The sequence below is a fragment of the Schistocerca piceifrons genome, chromosome 1 (assembly GCF_021461385.2).
Source record: "Schistocerca piceifrons isolate TAMUIC-IGC-003096 chromosome 1, iqSchPice1.1, whole genome shotgun sequence".
NCBI classification, from domain to species: Eukaryota; Metazoa; Arthropoda; class Insecta; order Orthoptera; family Acrididae; genus Schistocerca; species Schistocerca piceifrons.
In genome coordinates, this window is record NC_060138.1 from 484,905,995 (window position 1) to 484,924,697 (window position 18,703).

Sequence of the window (18,703 nt, forward strand, 5' to 3'; positions counted from 1 at the left end):
CATGCATTGATCAAAAATGATAGTGCATTGAGGATGGCTAGTTTCTAGCTGAAATCTAGATCTGCCAATAAAATTTAAAAAGGACGACTGATGGCTGAAATCCATTATTTAGAAGTCAATATACCAGTCGCTGCGTGCAACAGCCTTCTGAATGGAAGGTAACCTGATAAATACTATTCTTCATGAAAATTCGCAGACACTGTGGATATCCAAAACAAGTGACCATGGTGATCGTGTGAGTCCACAAGAACCATTTGCTGTCAGTTTCGGACAGGTTTAAAACACATGTCAGAAGTGTCTTATAGCGAATGGTGATGACTTTGAGAGCTAATAAAAGTGTTTTGTTTGTAACTCTTATGTCCTTCATTTTTGTGGTCATACACGAACTTCCCAGGCGGACCTTATATAATGCGTAATTAACTTCCAATCAAAACTGTAAAACTATATATATATATATATATATATATATATATATATATATATATATATATTGTGGCTGGTTTGATCATTGACTAATAAAGGATGAACAAGCTACTTTGAGGTACGTTACTATAACCTACCCAACAATTTGTGCAGGCGTCCAGCAAACAATTCAGACTTTAAAACATTTTACACATTTGTATCACTGTTATGTAACACAGTGGAAGATTAGGTGTCGAGAAAAACTGCTGTCTTCTTGTCAGAAAACAAAATGAAATCATGTAACACGTGGCGCACCGACACTATTACGCCACAAGCACTACTGGATCCTTTCCGCCAGAGGAAGCGGCTGTGTGTCTGTGTCCTGTTCTTAGTGGTAACTGCAACGGTAATCACCATGGTTAAAGTGTAAATTTCACCAACTTTAATTTTTCCTCCAGCCATACATTTTCCCACTACCGCTGACACACATTTGCTCCTCGGCAACGAGTCAATAGTAGTTAAGGGGGAGCATGACAAGGTAGATTACTTTTCTTGCTTGTATCCGTCGCTCCCGTGTGATGTTACTCGTTTCCCAGTATTTCCACATTGTCCGGTACCCAGTATAATTTCCTTCCCTTGACGTCTTGTGACTTTATTTTTTGGACCACTTTGCCTGCTATGGGTATTTCCTGAACCATCTGTTAGCACATAGGGACTCAAGGCGGACGAAAACCTTATTCCATCGGTTGTACTTCATTTGCTGCAGTACCGTTAGGTTTGTATTGAGCTCTGGATCCAATGATGTAACTTCGTCTGGTAGTCTAATCCTAAAGACAATGTCAAGGAAATCTTCTGATTAACCGACAATACGGCACCGTTGGAACTCATCAGTGTAAATAACTGTTAAATTTCGGTGCTCACCCAAAAATTTTTGGGAGATTTGCTTAAAAATAAAATATGCTGTACAAGATTACTTATAATTTGTCAAGTTCAAAAACAGCCTTGCTTTCAGTACTAACCACAGAGGACATCTGTGCCGACCTTGTGTCAACACTTACAGGTTTCCCACAACGAGCTCTGAAGGTGTGTTCTGATCACAAACAGCCTTGTTGCGTTTCTGTGGTTTACGTACATTCGTTTTACCGTTGGTCAGACAAAAAGATTAAAGACCAGAGACTGGGGGGACTGACCAAAACTTACAATGTCACACCAGGAAAACGTCTGCCGGATGGTTACAGGCGATTCCCTAGCCTAAACTCAGGGGCTGGATGGAGGGATCGTGCTGAAGTCCCCTGTCGCCAATCTAATGCCTCAGGGTGAACATAATCCAAGTTATTTAAACTGAACGATATACAGTACAGCCATAAAACAGTTGAGACCAAACTATGGCTCTTAACCTCTAGCCCTAAATACTTCGTGTGATGTAACACCACCCATCCTAGTTCCAACCAGACCAGATGGTTTCAGGTTTGCAGGGTCATTACTTTTTAATAAGATCAGCTATCACTTTAAACAAATAAGATATAGTGTTAACTTCAAACAGTAAATGATTAATAAAAGCTGCAACTGTTGGACTAATAAGTTATCTCCGAGTTTTATGCCTTCAGATTTTGTTGTTTTTGTCTCTTTAGTCTTATTAACGACGGAAAGTGTGAAATGTGCCACTGAATATCTTTTCTAATAACAGCATTAATGTTACTGATTTCCGCCTAGAAAATTCCAGAACTAAGTTAACAGGAAGTACAAAAGGCGACCTTAAATTACTTCAGGATGATCTTACATTATTTCAGAGTCGTAATATCCCGTTTCAGAACTCTTTATTTTCATTAGCGAATGCGATAATTTCAAATAAGATGTTGTGAAACAGGATGATGACTGAAACACCTGTAATCTTTCCATGGATTTTCAACATTCCGTCATACAGAAGTCGTTCTCAATGACTCCGCTCTTCTGGGAAGACATGACTTTTGGGTATATCATAAAGTTCTGTCACAATACTAGAAGTGTTTTGACGTCAGTATTCTCTTTGCTCAAACCCTTAAAGTGAATTTATTGTATATATTTTCAGTCTGTTTTGTATCTGATGTTTGAGAAATGTTAATGTGAGAATGATGTTGCCAACGCATTTGTTCTCTTTTAACAGCTGACGGCAAAACATCGAGGTATGTCTCAGGTATACAACTTATTATTACATTACTTTTTCATTGTTGTAAACTAACTTATTTCAAAACTTATTCAGATTTTTTTGTAGTGCCTCACCCTCTCTTTTTTCTTCTTAGATTTTTTTCTAACTCTTGCGACATCAACAAAAAACCCTCTCCTGTAGTAGCTAAAACACGAGAACATTAGATGTGTGACCAACCCCAATGTCAGAGCCTGGAAACATGTGACCAATTAGAAACCTCCTCTATCAAAAGCAGATGTAAAGCTTTTTTTATCCGCAAAATGCATGAAATGTGGTAGAGTGATTTTAGCAAGTTGAAAATCTGGCGCTCTGTATTAGCTTGATTTTACAGTGTCTGTAATTCCTGGGGGCAGATGAAATTAGATGCTGCTGTAAAAGAAACTAATAACGAGCGTGCACTTTCACCTACCCTTTCAACCTTTCGGTCGTTTTATTTGTTCCCCTTATAATACACTTACCTACAGAAGAAATATTGTAAGCTCATGTTCGCGTGAAAAAGGCGATAGATCATGAAAAGTGTACGTACTTCGTAAGCAATAGGAAACTTCCTTGAACAGCAAGAGATATTTTTCTTCTGTAAATCAACTCAGCTTTGCTGTTTCGAATAAAGTCTTTGAACATTTTCACTAAGATTGTAAAAAGAACGTATGGTGTAGACCGAAATGATCTTCACACTTGACGAAACACAGACCTAACTTGATTATAAATCCACAGTATCTTCTGAGGCATTAATACTAAGGAACAATACTACAGGGATTCATTAACATGACTAGTATTCAATGGTACACGCTCACTGGAAGTAGTTATTTATAAATATTTATTTCGAAGCTTACCTAATTAGGTGAAATTTTTTGAGCCACGGTTCCGACAGCTGTGCAACGAAACACTCGGCAACCCGCACGTTTTTCTGGTATAATACAATGACTTGCCTCCTCTGCTTCTGTCACCCCACAACTGTTTGATTAACTTTGTCAATATACACCGAGTGACTGTGAACGGAATGCAGGAAACGTTGCAGTCATATTTACAAAGAAAACCGTCTGTTTGTGTGGAATGAGAACACGCCATTAACAATCATATTCCCACACACACCGTGAAATATTTGTCACAAACTGCCGAGAAACGAAACATTCTGCTGGGTGGAGACGACATTATTTTTAACTGAGAAGCAATCAAGAGCAGAAAAGGAATTTGCAAGTCCATAATTTTCAACAGTAAATTAAAAACAGATTTGACGAGGATATTGGCAATAATAACGGTGACTGTAGGATACAAGTAACCAGCAGTAACGTCCATCAACATATTTGCTGAATATCACAAATCATTGGATCCTTCACGTTCGTAGCGAATCATGCAGTATGAGCTTCAGAAAGCTGGAGATGCGGGCAAATGGCCACCGCAAATTGTAACTATCACAAAGCATCAGAGAAATCTTCTCAGTCTGGTTTAATAAGCGAAATGTAAGCATCTAAAAAATTAGATCTGCCGCATAATAGATGGAGAGTTCCTTAAGATGGGGAGCGTAGTGTATGGGATGCACAACAAATGCAACGTCACACAACACAAGTTACAACTAATGTCTTACCTGTGTTTCTAAACGGTATGAGAGACTACGTAGTTAACTGTATGAAATTGTTAAAGGGATGAGCTGGTATTTACGGAACGTAATCGGAGGAAATCAAAAGAACGGAATAAGAACATATTTTGATGTACTCTTATAAGAGATGGCCTGGTCATATTTTGTCCTTTGACAATTCGTTTGTGAATTTGCGCTTAAGAGGTGCAAGCCGTACGGCCTACTCCTTGTGACTTCTACTCATATTTCATTGTCTGGTTGTAATCTTACAAAAATTGACCCTGGTCTCCGCAAATACATAGTTCTGGATAACAAGTTGTTAATCAGATAACTCCTCGTAAATGCAAAACAAAAGGGAAAAAGTGAACTTGATCGGCAATCCTTCGGAGCTATTCAGAATTAAAATAAGATCTCGACCGGCTGGCGTAGTGTTGCCTCGAATCTTCAATAGTTCATCCGAAAGTTTCAAGCAGAATAATCTCGCGGTTGGTTATGTCGGGTACTTGCCAGTTTCACTTTGTATTTCATTTTGGACGAATGTGGTAGGCCGGCCGCTGTGACAGAGCGGTTCTAGGCGCTTCGGTCTGGAACCGCGTGACCGCTACGGTCGCAGGTTCGAATCCTGCTTTGGGCATGGATGTTTATGATGTCCTTAGGTTAGTTAGGTTTTAGGAGTTCTAAGTTCTAGGGGACTGATGACCTCAGGTGTTAAGTCCCGTAGTACTCAGAGCCATTCGAATGTGATAAGGTTAAACATACTGTTCTCCTCCGCAGTTTCTACTAACGCATGGCGACCTCCCTCATTTCTGTTATCATCTCCAAAGATTCTCACTGTATTAATATTCTCGTTTTTGCCCTACTTTCACATCAAAATCCTCCGTCATCACCATGTAGTGGGTTTGTGTGTCTTTTATCACCTTGTGTAGTTCGTCGTAGTGGTCTGTCTCATTACCAGAATGTGAGCATGTTGATGTATAGACCTGGATGAAATCTGTGGAATTAAAAAAATAAATAAGTAAATAAATCGGACTTATTATTCTCTCTAAGACTCCTTCGATTGCTATAATGTTATTTTAACTTACTTGAACAACAAAGTAAATTTCCATACTTCTCAGTAATAAACCATATGATGCGTTTTTAATTCTATGTAGTCTTATTCTTCCTCCACACTGATGATAATCCTTACCTATCTCATCTGATATTGTATGTCCACTAACCTGCACTGTGATCACAAAGTGGTCAGATAAATTGCCCCTAAATAAAAATTAGTTTACGTAGCTGGGTTACTGAGGTTCGTGTTAGTAATATTTACCCAAAGTTCCTGTAGCAAAGTTCGAGCGCATAATAGTCGGAGTTGCCCCGTGGCCTGAAGGCATTGCCCGAGCTCCCTCATTTCGCCAGAAACGCTGGTATCGAAATCGGAAGAACGATGATTCAAACCATTGCCTGACCACCTAGAGTCCGTGGTTCTCCTAAATATGGTAAATGCTAGAATGATTCCTGCAAAGGTATTGTTGTTGTTTTTGTTGTTATTGTTGCAGTCATTCATTGCTAAGACTAATTTGATGCTGCTCTCCACGCTACGCTAAACTGTGCAAGCCTTTCCAGTTCTGCGTAACAACTGGAGCCAACATCCATTTGAACGTGCTGACTGTATTCAAGCCTTGGTCTCCCTCTAAAATTTTTATCACCAACCACTCGCCCCCCCAACCCTCCCTCACACACAAATACCCTTCCATTCACTACAAATTGACGATTCCTGGATGAGTCCTATCAATGAATTCCTCAAATTTTGTTTCACCCTAGTTCTAACCAGTACCTCCTCATCAGTTACTCGATTTGTCCATCTAAGTTTCAACATTCTTCGTACCACCACATTTCAGAAGCTTCTTGTTTGGGCTGTTTATTGTCCATGTTTCACTTCTGGACAAGGCCGCAGTCCACGTACATTCAAAAATGACTTCCTGATACATCAAGTTATATTAGACGTAAGGAAGTTTCTCTTTTTCACAAACGTTTTTCTTGTTATTGCCAGTCCGCATTTCATATCCTCTCTACTTTCACCATCGTCAGTTATTTTGCGGCCAAAATAGCGAAATTCATCAGTTACTTTTAGTGTCTCATTTCCTAATCTAGTCCATCCGCATCGCCTGATTTAATTCGATTACATTCCATTAGACTTGTTTTTACACTGGGTGATACGTGTCCATCAAAGTACTCTTATCAAGATTCTATCTCATCCATTCAACTCCTCATACAAGTCCTTGTCTCTACTGCTTACTCAATGTACAGGCTGAATAACGTCGGGGAGAGACTACAAAATCACCGCCTTCTCAACAACTGTCTTCCTTTCATGACTTTCAACTATCGCAACCGCAGTTTAGTTTCTGTACGTGCTGTAAATAACCTTTCGCTCCATGTACTTTACCTCCTACAGGGAACATGGCCAGTTTTGCTCCCCAAAAGTCAACAATCCAAGCTCATGCAAGTTGCTAAGGACACGAATCTTCGTTTCCCTGAATTTGCTCAGTCCATTATTTCCAATATCCTTTCACGCAGTGCCTTCCAAGAACTTCCACGTGCCAGCAGTCCTCATACAGCACTGTCTTCCTCGGCTATAAGAGTTTTACAAGATCCCCCCAAGGTTCAACAGCTGTTTCAGTCCAGATCTGAGGGCTTCTCAAATTCGGAGCTTGGGATCTACACGACCACGTCTAATAGTAATCACAAGTTACCCGAACCCTCACCTTTCTAGTCAACAACGCCTTCGACAGTCTGTGTGTCATCGTATCACCCGCAGTAGATTCCGTCGAGGTGGTTGTCGACTGTGGCTCACCACCCAGTCTGAGTTGTTGGTTGATGAAAATGCGCTCTGGGGTCTAGCCCCCCCCCCCCCCCCCCCGACACCTTTTTTATTGCTCACCTTTTTCTCGTACCCGTTAAACTGACTATGCACACAAATCAGTACAACACAGAGTGTTTCACGGATGTCGCAAGCTGTGCCGAGCACTGTGTAGCCATCGCGAGAGCGTTACAAATCTCACAGAAAGTTTGAATAGGGACACACTTGCAGATAGACGACGCGCTAAACGGAAGGGGGTGCTCACTAAATTCCGAAATCCGATCTTCGCCGAGGATGTAGAGCACATATTATTACCACCAACTTTCAAATCGCGCAAAGATAAGAGAAATTAGAGCTCGTACTGAGGCGTTCAGACAGTCGTGTCTCCCTCGCGCGATCCGCAAGTGGAACAGAGGCGAGGAAATATGACTGGCGCCAATTGTGCCCTCCACCACACACCGCTTGGTGGATAGCGAAGTATATATGTAGATGTAGATGTAGAACCACGAGGACAGGATCCGACAGCCGCATACAGTCTGACCCGTTCGTCGGACTTTCGCAGGTGACGTATCTGCTTTTAGTCCTAGGAGACGAGTGAGGAGCGGCCTTGGTAGATAGTCGCTGCTCCATATAGTGTTTCATACTGGTATGCCACTAACATCTCATAGAGCTGAAGACAGACCCAAAGCGGACCCATGGTTCAGTGACCCACCAATTCAGTTACTATGGCACAGCGTCAGTACTGCAACTGGCTGTTGCGCTCTGTCCTTGATAGACAGGTTTCCCCTACCGTGCTCTGATTTATGATGAAGCACTGCTGCATTTACCAGAGTACTTAAACTCCAAGGACAATTTTTGACATGCAATTCATTATCTTAGAAATATAGCATAAAGAATCAATTTTACTCGCCGTAGACGAACGTCTTATGTTCAAACTTTCATTGAAAATTAGTGGCTGTGCGGAACAACACATGATTCTGAACAACATTCACTTCGAAAAATCACTGACACTTATCATACACAGTGAAATGCTCTCAAGTCTTCGCCGACTTTGATTCTTTTATATAGTCAATGGATCGAGCACTTTACACGACGGACGTTTGAAACACAACCATTATCATGCTTAAGACGTGAAAATGTGGGATTCATGTGGAAGTTAAATGCGGATCTTCATGAACTACTACTAGACGAATAATAAGCTTAGTTTCATTATTTTGGAGAGAGCCGCTAAGAAACCACTAGCTGCACTCGCTAAAAAGATATGTCACTGATAAACAATGAATGAGTGACGATCAGTCTTGTACTTTGCACAATAAGAAAACACATCCATACTTTAAAGGACGTACCTCGTAATCGGAATCGTAACTTGTGCGAATTCACTGCAGTACAATCATAAGCAAAGCAATTAAGGCCATGTTTCTTGGTCGATATTTAAAGCAGGTCATCATGAACTCCTACCATCAGTAATAATCTTAGTTTCATTATTTTAACAAGAGCCGTTATGAGTACCTTTACCTGGACTCGGTGGATCAAGGTATGTCCCTGAGAGGTAATGGGCAATTGACGATGGATCTTACATTTTGCACAGTTAGAAACCACACACCTGCTTTAAAGGACACGGCCCAAAATTCAGATCGTAATTTGTCGGAATTCGCATCAGGAGAAACATAATAAATTCGAGGGGGGCCAGTTTGTTTGTGACTAGCTCAGGAAGTAAATGGAAAACAAAAAAGTATCATTTAGTGAATCTGACCGCTGACTGGGATAGCCGTCGTAGTCACATTTCACACATCAGAATTCTTAGTTTTACACCTGTCGTTACCAAACTTTTGTGACATGACTTCTGTCACAAGTTTTCCGAATTACATTTAGGGACGAATTAGGAAAAAGACTGATTACTTACGAATTTTTCTTATATGTCGTGAAACATTTGAGTTCATACCATAAAGTTATTTCTGGATATTCTGAGAATAGGCCACGAGTACTCTTTTCTACATCTTTTTCTGTTTTACTTTTGCAGGTTATGTTTTTTTTATCGTGTGGCAATGACTACTTGGAATGCGAAGGTGCCATATAGAAGCATTTTTGTATCAAGCTATCTTCATTCGTTCGTTCGTCGTTAGCAGAAGAGATCTGCTGACGAGCATCAGTCCGTGCATTATGCACAAAGGCCAGTGATATTTTTGCCACATTTACTAAATCAGCAATCAGAAATATCACTTATTTTGGGCACATACACGATATCAAGAATGTTTCATACGACAATATAAATTCTTCTGTTTACTAAGTGGTAGCGACGTTCACATCAGTGATGGGTTACCCGTCTTTACAAAATTCGTATTGAACTAATTTTATTTTTACAAGGGTCTTGGGGCTTGTTAAATATCTTTGTATGCGTTGCGCTTGTCTTTTCTTCCTATATTAGTAATCATAAAGAACTCTTCTAATATATGCTTGCCTAAATTGTAGTGAACTATGTAACACCATATCACACTAAATAATAGACGTTATCGTTTTACTGCTATATTCTGCCTCTTGTTTTCCTGAATCATAGACGCAAACGGCTACTTCCTACAACGTAATGGAAGGTAAAAAAGGTTTTTTAATTGATGATATTTCACCACTATCAATTGTTCCTAGATTTCACAATCTTATCCTGCATGCAGTTCTCTAGAATTAGCTACAAGAGTATCTTCGATGGCTTCGTCGTCGCATCTCATCTCTTCCTTGCCCTCGTTTGACGTGATTTGTATAAACATGCAATATTTTTTGCAAGAATTCGAAAGCTACGATTCTGTACTGTAACAGCTGTCTCTTACGCTACCTTTACGGTCTCCAGAACCGGAGTTACCACAAAAATTCAGAACTTAATCAACATCAACTTTCGGTGTCCTCTCATCCCCCCGTTGGCACTGATCGCTGTTTGTCCCACGTCCATTTTATGTAGGCAAGCAGCGTTAACTCTTATACACAGTCTCTCGTGTTGATGACGTTTGAGTTTCCTTCGCCGACTCTAATTTCTCTCAACAGCCTAGATATTTGTCTCTGAGACCATACCCAGATATTAGTACCACCCTCGCAGGCCAGGGTCTGGTTCGTATGCCATGAACTTTCTATTCTGTATGAAATTGTCCTTTACATAGTATCTACATTCAAGTTTCTTCCTACAAAGAAAATGAAAAAAGGCCTTAAATTTTTTGCTGCTTCAAACTGGCTCCAAACCTCACAACCGGTGAATTTGCCCTCATGACCATTTCTCATAATATTATGTTATATTGTTGCTTTTACTACCACTTTATCAACCTACGCGTCGAACTTGATTTAATGGGTACATAAAAATTGGCTTCGTCTATGAAGATGGTTAAATGTTTGTTTCATCTTGTCTTGTTATGAGTAGAAGACCTAAGTTTTTGCCGCGTTAAATTCCATGTCATATTTTATCCTTGTAGAATGCCTAACTATTATTAGTTTTTAATTCTACTTCTTTCTCAACCGAGCTATAGCAAGCTCCCGTATATACAACTGGGAAAAAATTACATCGCTAGAACGAGAGCAATTCAAAAAGTAAATGCATTTTTAAAAAAGAATATTTGTAGTGGGGAAACAACATTGCAAGTAACATTATTTCTCTGTATAATCTCCTGTAGTTGAAAGGAATGGACAGTGTCTTGAAAGGAGGGCATAAGATGAACATCAACAAAAGCAAAACGAGGATAATGGAATGTAGTCGAATTAAGTCGGGTGATAGATTAGGAAATGAGACACTTAAAGTAGTAAAGGAATTTTGCTATTTGGGGAGCAAAATAACTGATGATGGTCGAAGTATAGAGGATATAAAATGTTGACTGGCAATGGCAAGGAAAGCGTTTCTGATGAAGAGAAATTTGCTAACATCGAGTATTGATTTAAGTGTCAGGAAGTCGTTTCTGAAAGTATTTGTATGGAAGGTAGTCATGAATGGAAGTGAAACGTGGACGATAAATAGTTTGGACAAGAAGAGAATAGAAGCTTCCGAAATGTGGTGCTACAGAAGAATGCTGAAGATTAGATGGGTAAATCACATAACTAATGAGGAGGTATTGAATAGAATTGGGGAGAAGAGGAGTTTGTGGCACAACTTGACAAGAAGAAGGGACCGATTGGTAGAACATGTTCTGAGGCATCAAGGGATCACAAATTTAGCATTGGAGGGCAGCGTGGGGGGTAAAAATCGTAGAGGGAGACCAAGAGATGAATACACTAAGCAGATTCAGAAGGATGTAGGTTGCAGTAGGTACTGGGAGATGAAGAAGCTTGCACAGGATAGAGTAGCATGGATAGCTACATCAAACCAGTCTCAGGGCCACAACAACAACAACAACAACAATCTCCTGCAGCCACTACGCACTTGGTCCATCTCTCGTCATACTTTCTAACTCCGTCCTGGAAGAGTTTTGTTGCACAATGCATTACCATTCTTGCACTGATTCCACAACCACGTCATTCAACGAAAATTTGGATTCAGGCAGGTGCTCCTTCGTCGGCGAAAGGCTGAAATTTACTTGTAGCTGAGTCATAACTGGGTCTTCCAGCAGCTCAGAACCAATGTTTTGAATAAACTGGAATGTTTTCCCAGCTGTGTGAGCGACGGTACGATATTGAAGCAGAACGTCGCCTAGCTTTTTCGCTTTGACTTTGGATCTTAGATTTCGCAGTCTCTCACAGTCATCACTAGTCATTGTTTCATCTTTGCGAGTGTAAAGGATCAACAGTCGACCGTTAATATCCCGGAACACTGTCGCCATCGCCTTTCCTGCAGTAGCTTTGCTTTTGAACTTTTTTCTGCAGGTAACGGTAGATGTTTCCACACCATGGTCCGCAGCTTGCCCTGTGTTCGTAGTGATGAACCTACGTCTCACAATCTGTTCCATTTCACTGAGAAACTTCTTTTTGCTCTTAAAAATGTCTTAAATTTGTTTTCGATACTACCAATCGCTCCTATCTATGTTAGTCAGTCAGTGGACGTGATAACCAACGAGTACAAACTTTGCAGTAATTTAGAGCTTCATGAACGTCTGCAAATTCTGAATCGTGATAAACTTTCAACTCATGAGCAATGACATCACTTCTTGCACAACGATCATCACGAATCATTTGCGGAGGTGTTTCGATTTTCCTGTCCGTTTTGGACTTTAATCTTTTCATCACAGACATATGTATGTCATTTTTAAAACATTTTATCTAGTGGTTGATTTTCCTTTCAGTAATACAGCTATTACGGTTCTGCAGCTGTAGTTTCCGATTAATGACCGCAGCTTTAGTCCCCTCAGTTCACTGGAAAAGAAGTACTCTCCTCATTCGTTATTGGACAATGGGCCACTTATTATAAACTGCTCTGAAACAACTAGGAACAGAAATATTCCCTGAACGAACATAGCTAACACACAATAGTAAACGTGTAGGCAAGGAATGTTATATCTGAGACGATGCTGTCGTCAACCTATGGAGTGGAAAGAAGTTCCTTTACTTACTGACATTCCCTCGTATAAGCGGAATACGCAAGATTTATAACGAGAAATTTCTCTATGGGAGTACATGTGAACGCTTTAATTCACATTGTCTTGTCAATATTAATCAAGTATACCATTGGGATATAAATTAAAGTATCTTAAATTCTGATGATAAGCGGTTGAACTGCCCGAATCTAGATTATTTCGAATTATGTGAGCACCCTGCCATTGTAAGGAATTATTGTTTGTCCTAGTTTATGTGAATAAAGTTGGCAAAAAATATAAGAAACTTCTCAGGATAGGTACATCCATTCTTTTGCTCTTCATCACATCCCTATTTCCTAAAACAGTAGTCTTCGTGTCCAAACTTATTTCTTATTTATCTCTTCTTGTTCATCATACTCAAACTGTGGATGAACTACATTTTTCGGCTATGGCGACAAAAATTTGGCTGTACGCGAAAGAAACCAATGCTAATCTGTACAGGAAACACCCAACAACATAAAGTACGAAACATATGGATTGAGTTGTGACCCCATAGCTTTTATTTTACGATTTTTCGAGTGTAAGTGCCTCGTATGAAGACGATTACAATATTGAAATAATTTCTAAGAATTCTAGCAAAATTTATTTTCGATTTCAGAAGGAGGGATGGCATCCTTGCGAGAAATACATAGCCTGTGTGACAAGATCAGGCATTCGATTAAATTATGGCCCGATGGGAGAAGGAGCTCTAATGTTACCATCACTAACGAAAATTAAATGTTTCCCATATTATCAGAAGCTTCTCTCAAAAAAATTCTAAGGACATATGTAGTCAGCGAAACGCGAACACATTCCTCTCACATAAATAAGTCATCTCATTTACTCTTGCTTCAGTAAAGCTGACAATAAAATTGTCCTCAGTTCTCTAAGACAGAAATGTTGGCTTATTTTGCTGTACCCTAGTGTCAGTATGAGCCAACGGTCTTGCCGCAGTGGCAACATCAGTTCCCATCAGATCACCGAAGATAAGCGCTGTCGGGCTGGGCTATCGCTTGGATCGGTGACCATCCGGTCTGCTGAGGGCTGTTGGCAAGCGAGGTGCAATCAGCCCTTGTGAGGCAAACGTAGGAGCTACTTGACTGAGAAGTAGTGGCTTCGGTCTCGTAAACTGACATACGGCCGGGAGTGTGGTGTGCTGACCACATGACCCTCCACGTTCGCATCTAGTGACGCCCGTGGGCTGAGGATGACACGGCGGCCGGTCGCTACTGCTGGACCTTCATGACCCGTTCGGGCGGAGTTTAATTTTAGTGTTAGTATGAACGTTGCACGCCATCAGTTTCTCAGTCTTTGCTCTGGAACTATAAAGCAAGGAAACCGTAATACTTCTTTATTCACTGGGCTTTTGTAAAAATAAAGGGAAAGAAGAAACAATGAATGTTTCATTTTTAAATTACTATTGCGTATTAGGTTGCTGACAGGGTCAAACTGTGTGGCAGATCACCCTAAGACCTCTGTCTTTTTCCTCATCGTGGAATGTTTTCCCAGTTGACGCATTACTAATGGACTAGTACGACACACTTCACATTGTCTGTGATTGTAGTGGCAGTTGCTTGTTTTGTGTGGGTGGCTAGTAGCGTGTAGTAGTCTGTGATGTGCTGTGGTGTGTTGTGGTGTGGTGTGGGTTGCCTTGAGGCCCTGCTGGACGCTGGCAGCGAGGTGCAGCAGAGTGCATTGGTGTGCAGACGCTGCTGCAGCCGACGGCGGCCCCGCTGCCCGAGTACAAGACGGCGGCGCTCAAGAAGTCGCGCTTCATACTCTCCCATTACGGCGTCTTCAAGAGCTGCTGGGACTGGCTCATTCTCATCGCCACCTTCTACGTCGCTGTCGTCGTACCGTACAACGCCAGCTTCGTCAATCCGGACCGACCCTCCATGGTCAGTGACGTCGTCGTCGAGGCGCTCTTCATCATTGGTGAGTAGTCCGAAGTGCCTCCTCCTTAATCTGAATTCTCAATGTTTAGCATAGTCCAACAGATTATAATTTATATTTCAATTCAGTTTCATGTATCAGCCACATGCATTGAGAGGGAGCTGTATTTTTAAATTGTCCCTTATTGTGCACTACTAGTTTCTAGCGTCTGTCACGTGTTGCAGAACCATAAACAAATGTGGTTGGTGGCAATTCATTGCGAGATCATGCACTTTGACGACCATGCTATTCACGCGTGGCACGAAATTTTTGTTTGATCTGAATAACTTATCTACATCTGTTATAGATGCACTTGAAAATGAGACACATTCGATACTAGCAGAGCGTAGCAGTAGATAACAGTGCTGCACCTCGAAGACAGCATCCTAGGAACACATGATGATTCCTGGCCGGTGTTACAATCCAATGACCGATTTTAGTATCATACGAAGAAATGCTTACTGGGGACTACTATAAGTAGTTACCAGCATTTTCTGCTGCTTTTGCTGTTACTGTACATGTGATTACGTCGTTTTTCGTGCTTGTAAATATTATGACTTCTACATGTTTAAGTATCTGCCTACGTGGCTGATTGGGTGGCAGAGCTGTCTGACATGTGGAGGACCCGTGTTCGATTCCTGGTAATTCCAGTAATTTTTCATTGATGGGATGTCTGGGACAGGGTGCACTCGGCAACGTGATGCCAATTCAGGAGTTACTTGATCGCGTAGTAGCGGCTTCTCATCAAGAAACTTACAACAGTTGTGATCCTACGACTTTCCATACTGCAGCCAATGACGCCATTGACTGAGGATGACAAGGTGGTCGGTCAGTGCCGGAAGGCTCATCAGGTCCTACGGGCGAAGTTCATTTTTAAGTTCAAATTTTACATATTTCAGTGCTGCTAATATATTAAAGCTATTTGAGGATATTATTAGTTCTTCGATTACAGAGCTTCATGAGTAATGTTAAGTATATTTTTAATACTAGTTAAGCAATAATTTGTTAGTTGCACACCATTTTAAACCTTGAAATTGAAGGTCTCTTTACCGTGGAACACGTTATATTTCCAAATAAAGTTTCCCAAATGCAACACTTTCAAATTTGTGTAGAATATTTGTTCCTAGGTACGCGACAAAGAGGTATTCTGGAAAAGTTTTTCTCATTTGGAAAAAAATTCGTTATTTCGGAGTAGCTTTTTCAATTTCATAAAAAAACTGCAACACACACAAAGAGAATGCTGTCATTTCAAAATGGAATAAGAAAATACAGGGCCATTATAAAAGATTCACTAGTTTTCAGTGCTATATATTTTCCAAAGTATTACACATACATTTATGCCTGATGCATGAATATAGCCCTAAACTCATAAAGTTTGCATTTTGCAACAAATTATCATTGAGTGTCCCTACGGACATATGTCCGAGTGGTAATCAAGTTCGTTCCATTCTTCATGTAGCGCCTTCGTAGCAGCACTGATGCTTTCTCTGAGCTGTTCCAATATTGTTGGCAGTGCATGTATGTTAACACGGTCTTTAATGTAGGGAAAGGTTCAAGGCGTTACGTTACGTGACCTGGGATGCCCAAATGAACACAACAACATCGCCTTCACCACTAGAATCAATCCAGCGACGCTGAAGTTCGCCGTTTCGGTAGGAAGGAGACTCGATGCTCTAAAGGGGGTGGGAGAATGAGGCGGGAAGGGGGGGGATGCTCTGTCCTGTTGGAAGATGAAATTCTTGGACTCAACAGTCAGCTGTGGACACAACCACAAGTCCGACATATCAAGGTAAGAAGGAACCGTCACATTCTTCTCACAGAAGGAAACTTTCCCACACAGTTTCGACCGCGTTGCACAGAAAACATTAACCTTCGGCGAATCTCATTTATTCGACAAAATTTGAGAATTTTCAGTGCCCCACATTGCCACGTTGTGACAATTAACCTTTCTAGATAAGTGGGAGGTTGTTTCGTCGCTGAATATTAGCTCGCAGATCGAAAACACTGTTCTTGCTTTGTCACCATTTTGTCAAGGTACTGCACTCGTAACGGCACTTGGTAGGCACAATGAAACCTCGGTGAGTTTACGGCTCTATTCATTTCTCAGTCATATTTCTGTGTGTAATACCTTGGAAAATACAGTGGCCTGAAAACAAATGAATCGCTAATAGTACCCTCATATTCTGTTAGAACGCTGGCTGGAGGCGAATGTCTGAAAAGTATTCCAAGGTACAATACCCTCCCCTCCAATCTGAAAGTACAGTCCTGTGGAACACTCAACTTTCTTCAGATATATTAAGGCTGTGATGTCCACTCAGAAGAAATTGGTCATATATAACGTGTTAACCAGTCTGATAGTCTATGGTTCATCAAGTTTTCATCTCGTTCCCAGCTAGTGAACACGGGGCTCATACGAGGTTAAATCTTCCACCATGTATAGCAACCTATTTGTTGTATACAGGTGCGTTAAATATCTGTGCCTTAATTTTCACCATTTGCAGAGTAACTGCATATTTTCGAACTAGGAATCACTATCTGGAACACTATAACTGGACGTTCTATGAGTATCTTTGCCGCGATATTTGCTTTCATGATGCACGAGTAAACACAGTACAAAAAACATCGAAAATATAAGTTAAATACTGCAAAGGTTTTTCTTGTGCATATTCCGATTTATTAGAGAATTAAAAATAATCTCTCATGTGGTTACAAGGGAAGGATAGTGTATGACATTCTTAAAAGAATACGTACTCTTGAACTGATATCACATGTATGCAACAAGGAGCCTCGTAGAGCTATGAAACCACATTCACATACATTCACGCGTCGACACCACTTTTTTACGTATAAGATACAAAACAAGGTATAGCACACAATCACAACAGTGATAATCTTTCACAAGTGTTATCTTATTGTGAAATAGTTGTGGAGGATTTCTAATTCAAGTTGATGCAATTGCCATTTATATGAAAGGAAATCTATTATAGAAAACATGGTATTCTGCTCTCGCAACTATTAATTGCTTCGTCATTCAAACTACATTCGTTCAGAAAACTTTCAGCCATTATTCTTACACAATTACTGCTAAACAATTAGAAACATAATAATGAACATAATAAATAATAAAAAAATAAAAAGTGATGATAATGCTACAACTTCAGCTGTACACGTGTGGGTAGAAATATGACAAAATTTTGTTCTTTCAAGATGAAACCAATCCAAAAACACATTCTCCAGACATTTTCCACATAGTTGATTGAATGTACTTGCAAAATTATAATATTTTACGAAACATGGTTCAGAAAATACGATATCATAAACATTAAAATGCGTAGAAAAACTGGCTTTTGCTTAAAACTGAGCGCAGATTACCAGAGTATATTCATCTAGCGTTTGAAAATGAGAGCACTTAGCGACTACCAACGAGCTTCAAAAGCAATTTTAAACCTTTTCTAAATTTTTTCTCCTATACATGCTTCAAGTCAAATATTTAACACATGAACTCCTTTGTAGAGTAATCTATACGTTTGAAGCTGTCTTATGTACAGAACCTCGATTCTCTACAGAATCGTGGATTTACGGTTGACAAATAATTGGCATTCCAAGAGATAGCCGACTTGTGCAGGCTTGGAACGTTTTAGCAGCACCTCTAGTGTTTTTTGTAGTCGATTCGTTCCATATAAGCCGCTGCTGGAGCTCAGTATAATGCTGTAACTTTTAACACAGGACGAACTTATCATACGTTTTCTCTTCTCAGTCACCCACAATAGATTTTCTTCCATGGAGTATCTCGCTCTCGCCGGTGTACAGGTAACAATTAAGTATAACACAAAATATAATAAACTTTTCTAAGTATGGCTCCATTACAGGATATGTTAACAGAAAACTTAACTAGACCTGTACTATACATTATCCTCTGTAAATTAGGACCTTTTTAAATATAAAACATGACAGTTCACAACCTCAATTTCTAACGACAACAGAAATAGATTTTTTACACCCAAAGGTATGATGCAAGTAGCTACACAGGCCTCATACCTGCCTACTTAGATCATTGCACATAGTTCGCATTTGCTCGCATAATTCAATAATTATTTCATTTTAAAATATAATAAATGCAAATAAGGAAGTTCAACCAATTAGTATTACAACCATACAGTTATAAATTTTTATGTTCATAAAAATCTCGTCTCACATACCTCCTTGTTGTTTATAATTCCAATGTGCTCTATATTTATAATGATCTATCGAAT

At 40.1% G+C, this 18,703-nt stretch overlaps 1 protein-coding gene across 1 annotated transcript in view; it reads left to right on the forward strand.

Moving 5' to 3' along the window:
• LOC124740341 (potassium voltage-gated channel subfamily H member 8) overlaps positions 1-18,703 on the forward strand; it is a 612,019-nt gene that overhangs the window by 330,764 nt on the left and 262,552 nt on the right. Inside the window, exon 6 of the mRNA XM_047248622.1 lies at positions 14,225-14,453. Coding sequence (XP_047104578.1) covers positions 14,225-14,453 — 229 coding nt within the window. The remainder of the gene's footprint in view (positions 1-14,224; positions 14,454-18,703) is intronic.